Below are 19,908 nucleotides of genomic sequence, written 5' to 3' on the forward strand. Positions count from 1 at the left end.
CCTGCCGCGGGGTCATTGCTAAGCTGGTGGGTGCTCCCTCCCAGGCTGTGCTGGCAGCCGCATCCCAGCCCCCCTCAGCAGTCACCTTGGACTCCACTCATGAGACACAAAGGCCCCCGCAGCCCCAGCATCCCCCTTAGCTTCCCAGGGTGGCTTTCTCCTGCATTCCCAGCTGCCTCTTCCATTTTCCCCTCTTGTCTGGCTGGACTGGGGCCTGCAGCCGTGGCCTGGGGGGTCAGGGCCCCACGCTGGTGATCTGACCAGACATCCTGCCTCTTGGCCAGCCTGAGAGCAGGTTCAGGGTCCCCTAGGTGCTGGGGTTCACACGGACAGGTCCACCCTTCACTGCCATTCCTGGTGAGACTGAGGGTGACCTAGGCCTCCCCTGCTCCTCTCATCTCCCCCCTCCCCTCCCTTCCTCTCTGCATCCTTCCCTTCTTTCCTGACATATTTATGTGGTGCTATATAGCAAATGTTAACTCGAATTCATAAGAGTGGAGCAAGTTAGAGAAAGAAATAGTGCCAGGAGAGCAGTGTGCTGGAGATTTAATGTCAGCAGACCCTGCCCTTCATGCCTTGGCCTTGCGTCTCCAGCTGGGTGACCCTGGGCAGGTTGCTTAGCTTCTCTGAACCTTACACTCTCCTCTGGAGAATGAAGGCAAGGGTGGGGGTAAAAATCCATGCTGGGTACAGGGCTGGCCTGAGGACCAGGAGGAGCAAAAGGGCTTCTAAGGAGGAAAGGGTGACAGAGGTGTGTGTTTGGGGAGGGGGGTGTGCAGTGCTGTACCTCTCTGGAGGACTGGTTATGGCTGTGGGGACTAGATCAGGGAGCACCCTGGGGACCGTGGGATTTGGGCTCCGCCTTAGGTAGATTTTGACCAGGCACAATGGCCCCTTAGGCAGCTTGGCCCTGGGCTTCATGGCTGCCTGCCCTACCATGGGAATGCCTTTTCTTGTCTCTATTTCTACGCAGAAATGGACCCTTAGCTTTGTATTTTTTTTTTTTTAAGGAATGAGTTTAGAGTTTTTATATTTGTGTTAGATGCTTACTAAGCAAAATTCAAGTAAAAGGGGCAAATAGCAGAAAGCAACGACTCATCCCTCAGTCCCACACCCAGATGTAACCAGGTAGCTATTTCGTGCTCATACTTCTCTAGGCACATCTACATAGAAGAGAGGGCAGTAGAGAGGCAGAAGGTTTTTTTTTTTAATTTATTTTTAATTGATTATTTATTTATTTAATTTATTTTTTGAGAGAGAGAGAGAGCCCATGTGTGCCAGCTGGGGGGAGAGGGGGCAGAGGGAGAGGAAGAGGGAGCCTATCAAGCAGACTCCCCAGCCACTCTCCAAATCTAGCTCCTTGTCCAGTGAATTCTTCCCTGGGGGTTGGCCTGGCTTTCTCCCTGGGGAGGTCCTGTATAGAGAGGCAGAAAGTTTTATAAACCTGGGGAAATGCACAGTTTAGTTTAATTTTTAGGCCAGTGTTCTAAGGACACTGTGTGTGCCCCGAAGCAGCCCCTCTCATCTGTTGCCCGTGTCTATGAGGATAGTGTGGTGGGGACGGGGTGGGGGGTGGGAGGGCTGCTTGGAGGCGGGGGTAAACCCAGATGCTCTGCCCTTTAAAACCTCCCGATACAGACCAATTACAAAAGGGGAGCCGGTTGAAGTTGGTACATACCAGCTCCAGAACAGTGGTTTTCAATCTTTCGACCAAAACCTCAGACAAAGGTACACAGAACTGAAACAGAAGTCTCATGGAGAGACTTTTCAAATTTTCAGTTCTACACCATTCTGGCTAACTTTTTTAAAAAAGCTCATTGACCTACCAAATTGATTGTGAGCTAGAGTTTGAAAACTATTCCCCCAGAAGAGTGATCTTCAAACTTTACACCAAACTCACCTGGAGAGCTTCCTGGAACCACTTGCTGTGCCCACCCTCCTGAGATTCTAGTTGGAGAGGTCTGTGGAGGGCCCCGAGAATGTGCATTTCCACCAAGCTTCCAGGTGCGGCGGCTGCTGCTGGCCCCAGACCCCAACTCAGATCCAAAAGACAACCAAGATTGTCTTTTAAGGCCCTGTACTCTCAGTAGACACTTTTCAAGAGGGTTTGCTTTAGTCAGCAGATGAGAACCGCTGATGGATAACACAAGAATTTGGGTCTCTGACATGTTTGGAGGGTGCCGGTCAAGCAGTGTCTTCAGGATCTTAAATACCACTCTCCTGAAATCCAGCTCACGCTGTTAATACCAAGTCCAAATGCAGAAACCGTATGCGAAGCAAAGGCACATTTATGCCCAGCCCCGGTTGAATTACCTACCTCTTAAATCCCCAGCAGAACATAAAACCCTCCCAGCCCTTTTGAAAACACTGTTCCTCTATAGGCAATGAAAGGTGCCATTTACCATGTAGATTTCACCTTTTCTGGTTTTTTAAAGGGAAGAAGGTAAGTCAAGCATGACCACCTCACGGAGAAAGCGGTTTCCCCTCCCTCTGGTTGGGGTCTGTTAGGTTTCAGTGGCTGTCCCTGGGTCCCCAGCTTTCCCCGGCACCTCTTCCTGGCACAGCAGGGAAGCCCGTGCGACAGCACTGGGGCCTGGGGCCTGGCTAGGTTTTAAGCTGCCTCTGCTCCTCCAACCAGGGAACTCTCAGCCCCCACTTCTAATCCTCCCCCTTCACAGCCTTGGGGCCCCCTCCCCAGCCTTACAGTCCTCTAGAAGCCAGCCCTCAGCTGGGAGCAGCCTCGTGAGGGAGGGAAGTGTTAAATGGGCACAGAGCCCCTCTGTTCCCACTAACAATGGCCCGTTGATGACTGGATTCTGCCCAGGGCGGGCCCCCTTGACTGGACTTCGGGGAGGAGGACCGACTCCAACACCCGCCTCTCCCAGGCAGCCATTTCTGGGTGTGAAGTGGATCGAGTCCTCGGCCTCTGGCCACAGAACCTCATTCTTCAGGCCTTGAAGCGACAGTGAGAAACCCACTCACCCCTCCTATCCTATCCCGGGGGCAGTTCGAGGCCCCGGGAGTGATTCAGTTCTGTGTAATTCAACAAACATCTATTGGACAGTGGCTGGGCATGGAGGCTCAGTGCTACGTAGCTGTGGGGAGTAAAAATAATGGCTGACATGAATTCAGTGCCTCTTAGAGTCACCCCCATCCCTGGCTGCCCAACAGAGTCCCTAAGGAGCTGCTACAAGTTCCATTGTGCAGCCGCTGCCCCCACCCATCTTCAAGAGTGCACCGCAGGCCCTGATATTTTGTAAAAGCTCTCAGAGGGATCCTCATTCCCAGCTGGGATTAAGCATCCTGGGCCTCTTACTGGTTAGACGCTAAGCTTGCTAGGCATGGAACCAGTCGGCCCCATTTCATGAGGGAGGTGCTTGTGGGAGGCTGAATACCGGCTTCCCGAAGATGTCTACACATAATCCCCCCCTCCACCCGGAGGTTGTGTTACTTCTCAAGGTCAAGGGACTTGGCAGTGGAACTAAGTTAAGGATTTTGAGATAGGGAGATGACCCCAGATTATCCAGGGGGCCCAACGTCAGCATACAGGTCCTGAGAAGAGGGAGATTCAGCATACAGGTCCTGAGAAGAGGGAGATAAGAGGACAGAAGAAGTCAGAGTGATGCCTGAGGAAAGCGATTCAACCAGTCGTTGCTAGCTTGGAAGACGGATGAGGGGGCCATGAGCCATGGAAAGCAGGTAGCTTCTGGAAGCTAAGCTGCAAAAGTCAAGGAAGCAGATTTTCTCCCTAGGGCCTCTAGAAGGAAGGCAGGCCTGTGGACACCCTCATTTTAGTCCAAACTGGTCTTGGACTTCTGACTTTCAGAACTCTTCAGGTGAATAAGTACATGTTGTTTTAAGCCGCTGAGTTGATGGTGGTGCGTTAGTGGCTACAGGGAACGAATACGGGCCTCTTCCTAACTTTTTACCGATGAGGCACAGAGAGGCGAGGCAGTCAGCTGGGGTCACGAGGCTAGTGAGCGGCTGAGCTGGAGCAGGAAGAACCCATCACTTGATGTCCCCCACCTCACCGCCCTCCCTCTTTGCCAGAGAGATATGCATCCGAAGGCCCACCCCACTGCGCTCTTTCCTGTGTCCTTTGTTAATGGTGGGGCTCATTCGGCTGGGGAGGGTTGAGGGGAGGGGGGTTGGGCAGGTGAAGGAAAGCTGGGGTGGGCCAGGTTGGCCCCCAGGTGGAATGCCACATTCGTTTTTTGGTGGTTTCTAAAGATTTTAGTTACCTATTTGGCAGAGATCACAAGTAGGCAGAAAGGCAGGCAGAGAGCGCTGAGCAGAGAGCCCGATACGGGGCTCGATCCCAGGACCCCGAGATCATGACCTGAGCTGAAGGCAGAGGCTTAACCCACTGAGCCACCCAGGTGCCCCAGAATGCCACATTTGAACTGGATTCTGGAAAAGCGGAGCCACAGGCACTATACCCCCATCTTCTCTGCTGCCTGTCATCACACCGTCTCTCAGGGCCACTCTGCCTCTGGGATCTGGCCGCTGGCCACAAGCCGGCCGCAGGCTTGGGCAGGAGCAGCAGCCTTCTACTCAGCTGTCACCCTCAGCCAGCAACAGCTGCTTATCTGGGACAGCCAGCGAGATCCCATCTTCCGGGAAGCCAGCAAAGGCCTTGTGCCTTCAAAGGATGTTTCTTCCAAGACGCCAAGAACCTTGTGTTGGAGGTCACGTGTGTCTCTTTGAGGCGTGTGAGGCAGGCAGAGTCTAGAGAGTTGTCCAAAGTCACACAGCAAGTAGGTGACAGGTCCTGGCAGACCAGTTCCCGGCCTGGAACTCTGAGCTGCCTGCTACCGTGCCGCTCCCATGACTGGGTTAAACCTGCTGTCTCAGTGATAGGACACAGTAGTTGCGTTCCTGAACCATGGAGCCAGACTGCCTGGGTTCAAAACCCAGCTCTGCCTTGTGCCCGAGGACAGGTGTTTGTCCTCTCCTTGCCCTAGGTGGGGGTGAGGGGTAGCAGCGAGGAGGGTGCTGCCCCACCTTCCTCCTCCGGTTGTGCTGAGGACCAAATTCCTTTACGCGTGTGAAGTGCTTGGAAGTGCCTCGTTCACGTTCACGGTCCGTGCTAGCTCATCATTATTCAGCTCCTCTAAGACGGGGACTGTGTCTCTCCCTCCCTCTGCCGCCAGCACCTTGAGCCCTGCGTGACCCAGAGCAAGTACTCTGCAAATGAGTTAACGGGTCCTGCCCTATCCCCAGCTTTTATCATCCAGAGGCTTACTAGGTACTTTACTTGACTTTCAGCTTTTTACAAGTTCCTCCTTAGATCAAACCCTCCTCCTGCTCCTCCTTGACTGGGAGCTGTACCAAGGTTTGAAAGCAGCCGGAAGCTTGCTCCACTCCTTGGTAAATCCCAGGAGTGGTTCAGAGATAACCCAGAGGTCCCATGTTCTCACCGTTGAGTGCCCGTGTTACACCATTGCCAAGGCTGCACCTGGCCAGCCTGCTGAGCTCTCCCTGGGGGGGTCTCTGGGCCCGGTGGCAGCTCCGTTTGCACACTAAGTCTCCTGTAGCCTCACATGGACCCACTGCTTGCTCCCAGTGTCTCTGCTCCTACTTAGAGTCCATGCCAGGCCTTCAAGCTGGTGGTAGGTTAGGCGCTGTCACAGACCGTATGGGTCCCTCACGTCGCCCCTTTCTCTCTTCCCTGCTGTGAGGATGGGGCTTCCTCATCCTCACTCAGCCTCCCCCACAAAAAGCCCCCAAGCATATCCTTGCACATGAACAGACCCCAGGGGTATGGCCAGTTGTGGTTCTACAAAAAGCCAAGCTCAGGGGTACAGTTTGGATTCAACTCATCCAGTCTCTGCCCCAGGACAGCCACTCTGGTCAGTCTTACTGCCTGCCTCCAGCTGTATTTCCAGAGTCCCCTTTCGACCCTGCCTCTGTGATAAGAGACTTTTTCCTTTCCTTCTCTTTTCAGTTAAGCTTTTTATGTTTTTTAAGTTTTTCTTTTCATTTCAGTGAGTTAACATGCCGTGCTGTATTCGTTTCGGGTGTGCAGTATACTGGTTCTGTAATTCCAGACATCACCCGGTGTTCATAATGGCAGGTATAGTCTGTCCTCCCAAATTGTTAAATGTTCTCAGTTTTGAGATCATTACAGATACACATGAAATTTTAGGAAATCATGTAGAAAGATCCCATGCACCTAGTTCCCCTCGTAACATCTTGCAAAACTCTCGCCCAAGTTCACAGCCAGGGCACTGACATTGACTGACACATAAGATAGAGCACCACAGAGGTCCCTCGTGGCACCCTTTTTATAGCTGTAACCACTTCCCGCCTGCCCCCACGCCTGCCTTTGCTCCTGACAGTACTGATCTGTGCTTCTCTCTTTACAATTTCATCATTGCTAGAATTTGACATAAAAGGGATCATGCAGTCTGTAACCTTTGGAGACTGGCTCTTTATTTTCACTCAGTACCCCCGACATTCATCTAAGTTGTGTGTAATACTCAAAGCACAGAAAGGTTTGAAGTCTCCCAAGAAAGGTCAGTAAGTAGGCTAGAGTGGGAAGGGGCTCCTGAGCTTGTGCATTGAGAGCTTTTGCCTACCCAGGGGTCCCAGAAATGCTGTAGTGGAGTTAATCTTTGCAAAGGGGCAGAGTAAGATGGGAAAGCTGTGTGACCATAAGGAAAGGCAACCCCGTCCCCCTCCCCCCCCACAGCTGTCGAGGGCTTCTCCTGAACATGTTCACCTCTGATGCACCCACAGGCATGGATACAGACTTGCATGCATTTCTGGTTGAACTGTTGCAGAGCAATCAGACTAAAACAAAGGCTTCCAAGCCCACGAATGAGCACAGAAATTTGTAGTAATGAGCATGACCAAAATGGAAATAATAAACCACATGAGGGAGGGAAGAATAGAATTCCATGGCTTAGAGATTCCTAGCCTTCTTCGGCTATCCCCCTAAAGTAAAAGTGACCCCTATTTGACACCTGTGTCCACCCTTTCCCATCCTACACACGTGGCAGACATCACTAATCAACATCACTAATCATTCTGGCTCATGGTGAACAAGCTTGACCTCAGTCTTCTCAAAGAGCTCTAGGCAGTCAATACCAATTGATTGGCGTTGGGTCACCAGTTGAGGACTGCTTGCTGTGCACAGCTTTAGTGCATTCCCTGGGTGGGGCGGGGGGGAGCATGAGCGGGGGGAAGGGTAGAGGGAGAGTCTTAAGCAGGCTCCACACTCAGCATGGAGCCCAGCGTGGGGCTCGATTCCATGACCCTGAGATCACGACCTGAGCTGAAACCAAGAGTCAGATGTTTAACCGACTAAGCCACGCAGGTGCCCCTATAACCACTCCTTTTCTTTGGAAAGAGTAACCAATAAACATGGTAAATTCAAACCATACAAGAAGGTATATGCAAACAGTGGGTCCCCATTCCCACCCCTGTGTCCCAGTTCCCCTCAACCACTCTCAACCAATTTCTTGTTTTCCTCTCTAGGGACAGTGTGCATACCAGCATGGCTGTGTCCCCACCCCGACTTTACACAGATACCACAGGACCTCACACACTCTTGTCCCGTGTTTGTATCCCTTGTATCTTGACCAGCCTTTCCCATCAGCCCATACACAGCTGCCTCTCTTTTTAACCCCAGCATAGTATTGCACTGACAAGTGGACCCTCATTTATCTTGCTAGCTTTTTGTTTGGGTTTTTATGTTTGTGCCTGTCAACAGACTTGAAGGTTATTTTCAGCCTTCTGCAGTCACGAACGGTATGCTGTTATGTGTGGCCTTGTTCGGACTGTGCTCATGGAGCTGCAGGATGAATTTTCTGGAAGTGGAACTGCTGGGTCAAAGAGCGTGCACACTTAGAGTTGGGATGGTTGTGCCAATTTGTCCTTCAAGAAGAACACTCCAGCAGCATGACGAGAGAATCCTGTCTATTAGTTAGGATGCAGCAGGCCATGTTGCAGTAACAGATCCTCAGATCTCAGTGGCTTCACCCAACGAAAGCTTATTTTCCCCTCACGCCACCTCTGCTGCAGGTTGGGGGGCTTCCCTGTCCGCAGCTCAGGACCTGGGCTGAGGCAGCTGGAACCTGGGGTCTCCAGTGTGGCTACGGCAAGAGAAGAGAAGGCCTGAGGGGCATGTGGGTTCCCCTGAAGGACCAGGCCCTGAAGCAGCTCATGTCGCTTCCACCCACATCCCGCTGATCCCAGAGGCTGGGGGAGCTGGAGGGCGTGCGGGCACTTGGCGAGCCCCGCATGTTTGCCTGTCTGCCTGTTCTTTCTCCCTAACATTACCAGCACACAGGGTCACGGAAGACACTGTCTTCCGGTCTGATGTGTAAAAAAAACGGGCACCATGTATCATCTCAATTTACCCTCATGCTTTCCTTAGGCAGCCGGCCTTCACCTCCAGCTGTGGTACCCATAGCGGACAGGTTCACACTCAAGACACACCCCAGGGGGCTTGCCCACATTTTTCACAGAGCCCAAAAAACAGTTTGTGGGGAAGCCCTGAGACTTTTTTTTTAAGTTTTGGCTCTCATTCATAAAAACATATAAAGGCATGTGAGTAATAATATAAAATTAGCCATGTAAAGATCTTTGCCAGCTGTGGTATGGAACGGATTGGCAGCGGTTCTGGGAGATTTCCTAAGCTCTCCGTAACTCCGCCTCCACTCCCCTTCAGGAAGGCACAAACCACATGAGGGAGAAGGGTGGGGCTGTAGGAACCTTCTATCCCTAGCAATTCTTCTCAAAAAGCGATTTTTTGGGGGGAGGGGGTTTGCAAATGTTTGATGCCTTCGCTGTTCTTAGTAACCTTCCCATGGATTATAACTGGCGTGTTTTCTTCAGTAAAGGGCTTAATGGGCTGGATGGAAGGCTTGGAGGATGGGGGTACAAGGCTCATGTGCTTGAATGGAGGGTTTATGTAAGAGTTTGGGCTGGCATTGCACGGTGAAGTTAGAGTGTAGAATGCCAGACTAAGAGGTGGTAAGGAATTTCATTTGGTAGCCAGTAAGGATCCTGTAAAGTTGGGAGGGCAAATTGGTTTTTGTTCACGGGACAATGCTAACGGATTGGTGCTTCAGAGGGAAGGTGTATGAGGCTACGTCGAGTCTCAAGCTGCAGAGAGGATAGTGATTGATTAGTGATGTCTGCTTCAGTCACAGGACTGCTGAGTGGTGGTGTGTGTGCTCCAGGGCAAGCTGGAGCTAGGGGAAGAGCAGGCAGAGGGCAGAGGGAGAAGCAGGCTCCTCACTGAGCAGGGAGCCGAGACGTGGGGTTCATTCAATCCCAGGACCCTGGGATTGTGACCTGAATGGAGGGCAGACGCTTAACCAACTGAGCCACCTGGGTGCCCTGTCATGAAGCTTTTTAAGTAGGCTAAGCTATGAGAGTCAGAGTGATAAAGGAGGACAGGGCCATCACTCACCTGGGACACAGGAGACCCACGTAGTAGTTGGAGTTTTGTCATCATCCACGGGTATGCCTTGGTCTCTCGGAGCCTGAATTTCTGTAGATAAAAAAATGAGGAAAGGTAGGTTAGAAAATTTCCTGGTGCTGACATTCTTCAGCGTTAGAACAAGAGTCATGTTTTTTCAGGAGTGGTAGAAAGGACACTTTGCTCTTTTGGACATCCTGGACGCCAGCTTCCACTGCAGGCCTTGACTAGGCAAAGCCCAGAGTGCAGGGTCAGCACTGACCCCACCCAGGGCCCTGGGCTTGGTGTGAGAGGTGCTGGAAGGCCCGGAACTATTCTCTGGGGCCCTGTACTTCATGCATCGGTTGGCCTTGGGGTTCACACAGGATGTTTCGCTCATAGGGCTGAGCAGACCCTGATAGAGCGACTCTCAAATGGGGGTAGGGTGTGTTCTCCTTATCTCCACCGAGCAAAACAGGGCTGAGGGGCAGCTGGGGCTGTCCCAGGTGGAGCTGGTGCAGCCCCACCCCCACCAGGCTGGCCCTCTGCCCCCTGGTCCACCTCGTGATGGTGGCCCACAGCTTCTCACAAGTTCTTGGACCTCCACTGCCTCTCAGGTGAGACACACTTTTACCTGTGGCTGCTTCTCCTCTGTCTGTCTTGGCTGAGGTTGGGCCCATGCCCCTAAGGGGATCCTAGAGGGGTTTGTTCTTGGGAGAGGAAGCTGGAGCTCTGGAGTGTGAACAGTCGGCCCCGCGGCTCTGGGGCCCAGCAAGTGAGGGGAGTGGAGTTTTGCGGCCTGATGCAATGTCTGGCAGGGCCCGTCCCTTATCAGAGCTCCCGTTCCCAGCAGACTCTGGGACCCCACCTTCCCTTAGGGGAGGCAGGGGCAGGCTGGGAGGCATCCAAGTAGAAAACTGTTGTCTAGTGGGGGTCCCTCGTGGTGCAGGGGGGAGGCCTGGCCAGAAAGGCCCCCAAGGGGAGAGGAGGGTAGGAAGGTTGGTGCGTAGAGCTGGGGCCTTAGCCCAGCCTACTCTCTTTTTATTCCTTCTCTAAGATTTGTCTGGAATACCCCTGGGGCTTTTCTGCCCTCCTCCCATTATTAGCGCATCGCTGTAGGGGCTTGAACTGAAAGCCCCAGGGCTTGGTTTCTTCATCCTCAAAATGACATCCCGGATTGATAGTGATAATTCAAGAGACCCAATGTTTGAAACCCCAAGTGTGAAGTTTTGCCCATGGCACACACTTCTAGTTACTTGCCTGCAGTACACACTCGGGGTGTATACTTGGAGCACACACCCGTAAGCACACAGGTGGTTTATTCATCTAGGGAACAGCTGCTGTTCCTTTTTCCTGTGTCCTACCAACTTAGGAGTGAGCATCTCCCGCCGGGCCAGACGCTTTGGAAAAGGCATGAGTGCGTTCATCCGACAAGCATTCTCGAACACCTGCTCTGTGCCCCATGCAGACAGAGCTGGGCACGGGGATTCTGGGCACAGAATACAGGGGTGGAACAGATGGACGAAGCTCTCCTGTCACGGAAGCTACGTGCCAGTGGTTGAATTTGGCAAGAAACCAGTACATTTCTGTCCAGGAAGGAAATGAAACAATCTGTTGAGAAGGGAAGTGTGGGGGAGGGGAGATGGTCCCTGGGAAGTTGGTGGTCGGGAGGGCTCCAGGGGAGGGCTCCAGAGATGAGCACTGGGGATGACTGGACCAAGGGCAGCTGTCCCACCCTCTGCGGCCTCCTGGCAGAGCTGCACTGGCCCGTGCTTCTGGCCTTCTTCCCCATTGACCCTGGCGCCCTGGAAATGGGACCTCGGCTGGCATCTCACCTTTTCCTTTGGCTGTCACTCCACTTGCTGGGTATCAGGGGAGGAAAGGTATTGAGTACTCCACTGGCAGGGGGCATCTGCCGAGAGAAGCACAAATGTTTCATTCTCACCATGAGCGAAGGAAGAGTGCACCCTGGGTTTTGGGAGGGAGCATCACAGAGGTTTGACTAGCCTTGACAGAAGTCATAGACCCACTTCTTAGAGGGGGCCTCTGCTGGGAGCTTTGCCAGGTGACTCCCATCTTGGCCCCATCTTCCTCCCTGGTGACCCTGTGACCTCCTGGCCCTTGTGGCCCTCTCCCAGCTCCTGGGTCGGAGGACCTCCCACATTGCCCCTGGGATCTCTAAACTTCCCTCATCTGCCTGCCCACCATCCACTGGGTCTCTGGAGCTAAGGCTAAAGGCAGCCTGCTGGGCCAGAGCGAAGGAACCAGCAGCCTGCCTTGTGTTTCCTGTCAAGAGTTTTTACCATTGCTTCTTCCTTTTAGGGCAATGCTGGGAAGGTTCTTAGGAACCCTGTATTATTCAGGGGGGCGAGGGGACTGAGATGGCAACTCAAAAATAGAAACAGTGCTTGCAGAGGAGGGAAGGAGAAGGTGCGGGAACTTTCCATCATCGAGGCGGCTGAACTTCTGATCTTATCAAAGACCCAGAAGGGAGAGGACAATGAGAGCAACTCCCCCCACCCACCCCTGCCATTTCTCCCCTTGTTTCTCTCCTATCATAGTTAATGAGCACTTACCGTGCCCCAGATACTATTCCTCATGGCAGCCTTATGTACAGGTTTTCCATGCTACAGGTAAAGAAACTGAGACTCAGAAAAGTTAAATCACTCCTACAAGGCTACACAACATGGTAGACACACAGAAAGGACTAGAACCCAGGACTCCTGGTCCCAGCTCCTTTTGCTTCCCCTTACATCATCAGATACAGGCAACTCTCCAGCCAAGAGATGAGAGGGCGGGAAGTCAGGATTTTAATCCCTTTTGCTCTGCAGACTCAGCATTGACTCTCACCCTTCCAGAGAGATGGATGGCCTCATACCCCATGGGGTGTTCCGCAAACTCATGCTGACAGCCTGCCAGGCACTGAGCCAGGCATCAGCTTTGACAGGTTTGCTCACCTGTGTTTTGTTGGGCAGCTGGCATATGCTGGGTGCCGTTTTAGATGCTGGTCCCTGCTTCCTGGAGCTCAGATTCTGGGAAGGGAGGACAGGCAGGCAGACCATCAGCTGGAAAGCCCAACCATATATGCTATAGTGGGGGTGACTGGGGAGCCCTGGGAAGCTCAGACGACCTGGGTCTTGGAGGGATGATGAAGGCTCCTGTTGGGGGAACCTTGGACAGTTACTTAACCCGTCAGCCTGTTTCCTCATCTGTAAAATGGGATAACTGCTCCCTAACCGGACTCTGTAAGGGTTGGAGAAGAAAATGCAAATCAAGCGCTTAGCATGGCACGTGGCCCAGAGCAGGAAGCACTCAATGAATCTCAGCCACCCAGATCATTCCAGTTGGCCCTTCCAACCCGAGTGTCAGCTCCATGAGGCCAGAGACCAACTCTGCTTGCTGGCTGCTGTATCCCCAGTACCTAGACCAGAGGCTGGCACAGAGTGGGTGCTTACGGAGTCGTTGTTTAATGAATATGTGGGGAAAGGCCCAGAAGAATTAGGAAGGGGCAGGAATATTCTAGTTGCTCTGGAGCTGTCTCTGCAGGTCTCCTCTCCCTCCCCCTGAGCCGCTCCTCAGTCACCCACACTCAGGAAGCCTCACCACCCCTCTGCCCTGCACAGCTGGGGCACACCACTCTGCTGCCAGCTTCCACATCTGCCTTCTGGTATTGCAGAGCCCCTGGCCCACTGCTTTCCCCAAAGGACAGATGCACTGGCTGTCCTTCTAGTCACTTCCATTGTGTGACGAAGGTGTGACCCCAGCATCTACCTTCCTGCCTTCTTACTCTCTCGTCCATGGCAGCTGCTTCCTGTGGGGAAATCTTTTCCAGAAGAGAGCTGATCCTGGATGCACTGACCTAGGTCACAAGCCTTCCCCACACTTGGAGCAAACAGTATCCCATGAATGACCGTCCTCATGGAGAACGCATAGACTTTTGGATGGAGTTGGATGGGGTGGTGTTGTGCTGGAATCTGGGGTTCATGATGCAGGACAGGTGTGTGTGATGGTGCAGATGTGTGCAAGAAATGGGCTCCTTGGGGAATGCTGTATTTGCTCAGCTATTAAAAATATATATATCTTCCGGTGAGAGTTATCTATTCCTTTATTCCTTCTGTTGTTCGGCAGCTGTGCTCGGGTGTCTCCTGTGTGCCTGGCCCAGTGCTAAAGGATAATGAGGGGCCTGAACAAAACCCCCTTAGCCACAAAAGGATGATCAGCGGTGAACAGATCTTACAAGTCAGCTCACCTTATGACAGTCTCAGATGCTAATGGGAGTCTGCATGGTGGTGGGACCGGGGGGAACCCTAACCTAGGTAGGGGCTGGCTGCTCCAGGAGGGGCTGTGTTGCAAAGGCTGAGGCCATGTGAGGGATTTTGGAAGGACCCAGGTGAAGGATCTCATGTAGATGTGTATATATATCATTACAATAGGTCCATCTCCATTTTTTATTTAGGTATTTGTAGCCTTTTCTTGTTGCAAACATTTCTAGTTCAAGGAACATTCTTTTCCATCTCCTTGCCCTTGAATTATGTGTGAGGTCAAAGGATAAGTTGATGGAAGTGGGATGAATGAATTAAAGGGCTGATTAGCATTTTAAATGACCGGATTTCACCTCATCCATTGGGAGAGTGGGTCTGGGATTCTGGCTGCTAAGCCAGGCCACGGCCCTCAAAAGTTGGGTGGGAAAACTCTTCATTCTTCACCTCCAGACAAGGTTGTCCTGACCAGCGGTCTTTTCACAGAACGAGGGTGTCACCCACCTGAAGACTGGCAAGCCAGATCCTGAGTGATGCTGCTGAGCTGACAGCCCACGGCCCCACCGTTCCCCATGGAGAAAGGACTTGCTTTACCCCAGGACTGCTGGGACTTTCTGCACAGCCTGAGGATGAGGAGCAAATATGCCCTTTTCCTGGCTTTTGTGGTGGTGGTTTTTGTCTTCATTGAAAAGGAAAATAAAATCATATCAAGGTGAGGAGTACAAGTGCGTAAAGTCTTCCTTATCAGGGAGGGGTGGATGGGGCAAAGAGGTAGCCATAGGGCTCTTTGTGGACCTACAAAGGCCGTCCTTAAACTGGTAATCATAGGCTCCTCCTGTGCCCAGGCAGTGGTCCTGCACACGTCCCCAGGAATGCACAGGGGAGACACTGGGGCTCTGGACTCAGGCAACCTGCGTTGCAATCCTGATTCAGGCCCTTTCTGGTAGGGACAGCCTGGATAAATTCACTTTTCTGTGTCCTAAGTTCTCTTCCATAAAATATGGCTAACGATGGGGCTTTCCTTACAAAGATTAAATTAGGAAATGTAAAACGTTTAGCTCAGTGGCTGGCACGCAGTTGGTACCCAGTATTTGATGACCATGATGATTATTATTAATCTTGGATAGGATGATGCCTCACATTAACAGCACATCTACTACACCAGCCGAAGCCATGGGTGAGGGTGAGCCCATGGAAAGGCAGGGGTTGCTGGTACACATTCCCTGGTGGGCAGGACTGCCATGTGCAGCTGTCCGTGTTATATACTGCTAAATTCCAGGGGTGCGTACTTATCTTGGCTTCACTGGGAATGTTGCCCTCCTGGAGTTGGCAGTATACTAGTGTGTGCAGGGTCTCTGCTGTGTGTCTGCTAGCCACAGAAGGATTTCTTAGACCTATTTTCCTAACACAACACCCTGCAAGAAAGTAGCCACCATGGATAGATTAGGAATTGGGCTGTGTAGCAGGCACTGTGTTACTCAGCATGGACTATTCGTGCCCACGGGGTCCTATTGCAAGCCCCTGCAGCTCTCCACCACCAAACTTCTTCTCTACCTGCACACAGTTAAGCTAGGACCCGCAGCCAACACCAGCTGGCCTTTCATGTCCCTTGGGCAAGAGAATCCTCCAGTGTGTTCTACACGGTCTCCTAGGAGGCCCCAGGGGGACTGGTTTGCCCACAGGCACAGCCTGCTCACCCTTTACAGACCTCTTTTTCTCCCCACCTCACTTCCTATCTCTCTACCAGTTCTCCTGCGATCATGTCCCAAATAAACTACTTAACAGCCCTCAAATCCTTGCCTCCATGTCAGCTTCTGGGCAAACCCAGCTAAGATAGGCTCTGGGTGATCAGGCCGGGAGTCAGCTTCCAGGTGCACAAGGGATGGAGTCCCTAGTCACTCGCTGACTCCGATTTCCCTTTGTCCTCCTATCCTAGGGTGTCAGACAAGCTGAAGCAGATCCCGCAACCCCTGGCTGATGCCAACAGCACCGACCCAGCCCTCATCTTGGCGGACAATGCGTCCCTGTTGTCCCTGAGTGAGCTCGATTCGGCCTTCACCCAGCTGCAGGGCCGCCTGCGAAACCTCAGTCTGCAGCTGGGTGTAGAGCCGGTGGGGGAAGAGGCTGGGGCAGAGGCTGAGGTTGCAGCTGGGGACGAGGGGCCACCGCCACCCCCAGGGGCCGGGCCCCGGCGCCACGTGCTGCTTATGGCCACCACGCGCACCGGCTCCTCATTCGTGGGCGAGTTCTTCAACCAGCAGGGCAACATTTTCTACCTCTTCGAGCCGCTGTGGCACATCGAGCGCACAGTGTCCTTCGAGTCGGGAGGTGCCAGCGCTGCGGGCTCAGCCCTGGTCTACCGCGACGTGCTCAAGCAGCTGTTCCTGTGCGACCTGTACGTGCTGGAGCACTTCATCAGCCCGCTGCCCGAGGACCACCTGACCCAGTTCATGTTCCGCCGCGGCTCCAGCCGCTCGCTGTGCGAGGAGCCCGTGTGCACGCCCTTCGTCAAGAAGGTCTTCGAGAAGTACCACTGCAAGAACCGCCGCTGCGGGCCCCTCAACGTGACGCTGGCCGCCGAAGCCTGCCGCCGCAAGGAGCACATGGCCCTCAAGGCCGTGCGCATCCGGCAGCTGGAGTTCCTGCAGCCGCTGGCCGAGGACCCGCGGCTGGACCTGCGCGTCATCCAGCTGGTGCGGGACCCGCGCGCCGTGCTGGCCTCCCGCATGGTGGCCTTCGCGGGCAAGTACGAGGGCTGGAAGAAGTGGCTGGCTGAGGGGCAGGCGCGCCTGGGGGAGGAGGAGGTGCAGCGGCTGCGGGGCAACTGCGAGAGCATCCGGCTGTCCGCGGAGCTGGGGCTGCGGCAGCCCGCCTGGCTGCGCGGCCGCTACATGCTCGTGCGCTACGAGGACGTGGCGCGCTGGCCGCTGCAGAAGGCGCGCGAGATGTACCGCTTCGCCGGCATCCCCCTGACGCCGCAGGTGGAGGACTGGATCCAGAGGAACACGCAGGCGGCGCAGGACGGCAACGGCATCTACTCCACGCAGAAGAACTCCTCGGAGCAGTTCGAGAAGTGGCGCTTCGGCATGCCCTTCAAGCTGGCGCAGGTGGTGCAGGCCGCCTGCGGCCCCGCCATGCGCCTCTTCGGCTACCGGCTGGCGCGGGACGCCGCCTCGCTCACCAACCGCTCCGTCAGCCTGCTGGAGGAGCGCGGAACCTTCTGGGTCACGTAGGCGGCCCCGGGTTCGCGCACGCGCACTCCCCTCCTTGGGAAAGACCCGCCTTGCCTGCCTTGCCCCCAGGACAGCCGGCGGTGAGCTGGTGGCTCCGGTAGAGGGCGGCCGGGCGGGTGAGCGGGGCAGGCAGCCTTTCTGGAGCAGTGGGCTCCCCCCATGTCGCAGCCTGGGGCCTGGGGTCTCTCACCGAGAGCGGGACAGCGCCTGTCCCCCAGGGCTGCCAGGCCAGGACCTAAGAAGCTGTGGTCTCCTGAGTAGGCATCCAGGCCCGGAGCTATTGACAACAAGCCTTTCTCTGTCTCTTGTCTCTCTCTCTCTCACACACACAATATAAGAAACATGCATAAATGCCTACAGACACTGTGGGCCAGAGTCCCGGTGTTGATCTGGAAGTGGCTGTGCGCACAGACAAGTCAACAGCAGCCCTCCCGTTGTACTCAGCCTTCATCGTTCAGTTTCTGGATTTCTACACCATCCAGTGTGGAATCCTCATGGATCCCTGGGGAGGGACTGGAACCGCCCAGAATGTCAGGGGATGGCAGTTGGGGCTTTTCAACCAAGAACGGTTCGATATTTTCACAAATGGAAGAGCTGGGCCGGTTATGAAATCAGGCCTACAAGGAACTATAAAACACACACGTGTGTAAAAATAAGGCCTCTATGTATACCACACATAGACCCAAACAACATAGAAGTCCAAATCCACACACACATACACAGGCAAGCTGCCCTGTTGCTTTATTCCACAGAATTTAACTATCACGCCCCTAATGTGGAGCCTTTCATTACATTTTTAGAATTAGCTGGGGATGGGGAAGGAAACACCATCATGAGCCATGACCCTGCTCCTGACCAGGTTTGAACTGAAAGGTAGACCCAGAAGGGCTGAGTCTGCAGCCTCTGCCCGCCTTGGTTTCCCCTGGCTATCTCCTCTGGCCCATTCATGTCCTCCCTGCTGGCAGGCAGGATGTTTTGAAATGGGGTGGCCAGCCCTCACATGACTGCAGCCCTAATACCCTGTCCCAGCTGGGCTGGCTCCCTGAGAGCATGACCCTGTGTGAAGGCTGCCCCAGGCCTGACTGGAGGCAAAAGGCAGCTGGCAAGTCCTGCCATTTTTGCCAGGCCTCATGTGGGGCAGGGCCCAGAAGAGAGTACAGAGAGCTCTTGGGGGAGAAGTCATATCAGGATACCCCCCTACCCTGGGAAGACAGGGTACAGAGGTCAGCCTTGCGGTTGGTCACCGTGGTTACATGGTTAGTGTCTGGAATTCCAACTTTCAGGGCTCTGGGAAGAGGGTTGCTCAACTTGGGATAGGCTGGATATTCTACTTGTTGGTTTTTTGGTTTTTTTTTTTTTAAGTTATTTATAGTTTGGTATCTTGTTTTGTGGCTCTGTTTTTTAATTTTCTTACTGCAAGAGTGCAGCTTTGAAGCAGTCTTGGCATGAGGGGGTTGGGAGGACCAGCAGGGAACACCCTGGCTCCTGCTGGAGGGAGAGGAGGAGGAGGAGGAGGAAGGATCAGAGTCTAGGCGGCCACATGGCAGCCTACAGTGCCCCACGGGCTTTTCTGTTTGAGCCTTGTGTGAAATGAGTCTCAGAAGCCACCTGGGTTCTTTGCTGTGTGTCGAGAAGTGACATAAATTAGCTCTCGCCCTTTCCCAAGACAAGGCCAGATTGGAACATCTCAAAGTCCAAATGAATTTCCTTGGGGTGGAGGGGGTCAGGGGCCTGTGGCCAAGCAGCAAATGTCCCCACACTGGGGAGTAGAACTCAGTCTCCCTCAGACCTTGAAGAGCTGCAGAGTAGTGAACTCACTAGGGCTGTTTCTGATTTCCTGGACAACTCCTCTGTCAAATCTGTCCTGTTGTCAAACCCAGAGGGCTGAGTTTCAGTCTGAGTAATTCGGACACAAGGGAAACAGGATCTGAGTCCAGCTGGTTCTGCCATGGGGATTGTGTCCTGGCCAGAAGCTGCTGTTTGAGACGCTGAGGACCGTAGCCATTTTGTGGGGTCTGTGCCCATTACCACATTGGAGCTTCTGGGTCTCCCATCACCGTGGACTACAGTCATTCAAGGATGTCTCCAGTCTTGGCTTTCCAGTCCCAGAATAAGTGGTGCAGGGGCTCGAATTTGGGGTCCAAAGGGTTTCCAGCCCTGAAAACTTGACTCTGGGGCAGAGTGAGACCCAAGAGCCTTCTGGTGAGCCCAGAAGTGCTGGCTTTTCCTCCCCCTACCCCACTGCGTCCCACCAGTAGTTGGTAGGGATGGGGGCAGGCACCTCCCTCTGGGGCTCTTCTTGCCTCCCCGACCCCTGCCCTGGTGTGGACAGCAGACTTCTTCCTTCCTGTGCCTCAAGCTAAGGTCTCCACCCCGGAGCTCTGAGGACAGTGCCGAGAATGGACCTTTGGGACTTCTCAGGACATTGACAATTTGTACACTACGAGTTGACTTTATTTATTTATTTTGTGACAAAGAAGAGACATAAAATACCTTATTTGCAGGGACTCAAAGCTGTACCCAAATCAAGAAAGACGAGAAACCATAGTAGAAACTCGCGCCATACTCGGAGTACACTCCAAGAAGACGATTCAAAATACAAGAGAAGAGCAAAGCCCAAGGACCGGGGGTGTTGGACTGTCCTTGGGGCATTGTTTAAGGAGGTACCTTGTTTTTTTCTTGTAGTTTTGATGATGCGACATTGAAGGCCCTTTCTGCTGTATTTCCCTTTGCCCTGGTGTCTGAAACAGGACACAACTCGAGAGAGTGCTCAACAGCGCCCTGGGAACCCTCGGGGTTTGAGGAAGGACAGGGTGGGGTGACTACTGACTTTACACTCTGGGGGACCTGGTTCAGGTATGCATTTGGGGTTTTCAGCAGGCAGCTGGGACGAGGATGGTGGCCCATTTGGGGCAAGTGTCTCCCCTGTCACCTAGGCCAGCCCAGGCGTCTCTGCTCTTGCCAGCTCTAGTGTCCCCCTCCCCACCCCCTGCACTGTGTTCAC

At 53.6% G+C, this 19,908-nt stretch overlaps 1 protein-coding gene and 1 long non-coding RNA gene across 3 annotated transcripts in view; one reads left to right on the forward strand and one right to left on the reverse strand.

Moving 5' to 3' along the window:
- The window catches only part of CHST3 (carbohydrate sulfotransferase 3), a 28,658-nt gene extending 11,413 nt beyond the window's left edge, over positions 1–17,245 (forward strand). For both annotated transcript variants that reach the window (XM_059397675.1, XM_059397674.1), the window contains exons 2-3: positions 14,158–14,383; positions 15,608–17,245. In XM_059397675.1, the coding sequence (XP_059253658.1) occupies positions 14,244–14,383; positions 15,608–16,904 (1,437 nt within the window). In that variant the 5' untranslated portion in view covers positions 14,158–14,243 and the 3' untranslated portion in view covers positions 16,905–17,245. The remainder of the gene's footprint in view (positions 1–14,157; positions 14,384–15,607) is intronic.
- Positions 1,243–10,228, reverse strand: LOC132015238 (uncharacterized). Its single transcript, XR_009403600.1, has 3 exons — positions 10,047–10,228; positions 9,425–9,505; positions 1,243–1,414 (listed from the first exon to the last, which is right to left on the reverse strand). It is a non-coding gene; the product is annotated as an uncharacterized LOC132015238 (long non-coding RNA).
- Positions 17,246–19,908: the final 2,663 nt, after the last annotated feature.

This window comes from Mustela nigripes, chromosome 4 (genome assembly GCF_022355385.1).
Source record: "Mustela nigripes isolate SB6536 chromosome 4, MUSNIG.SB6536, whole genome shotgun sequence".
In the NCBI taxonomy this organism is placed as follows: domain Eukaryota; kingdom Metazoa; phylum Chordata; class Mammalia; order Carnivora; family Mustelidae; genus Mustela; species Mustela nigripes.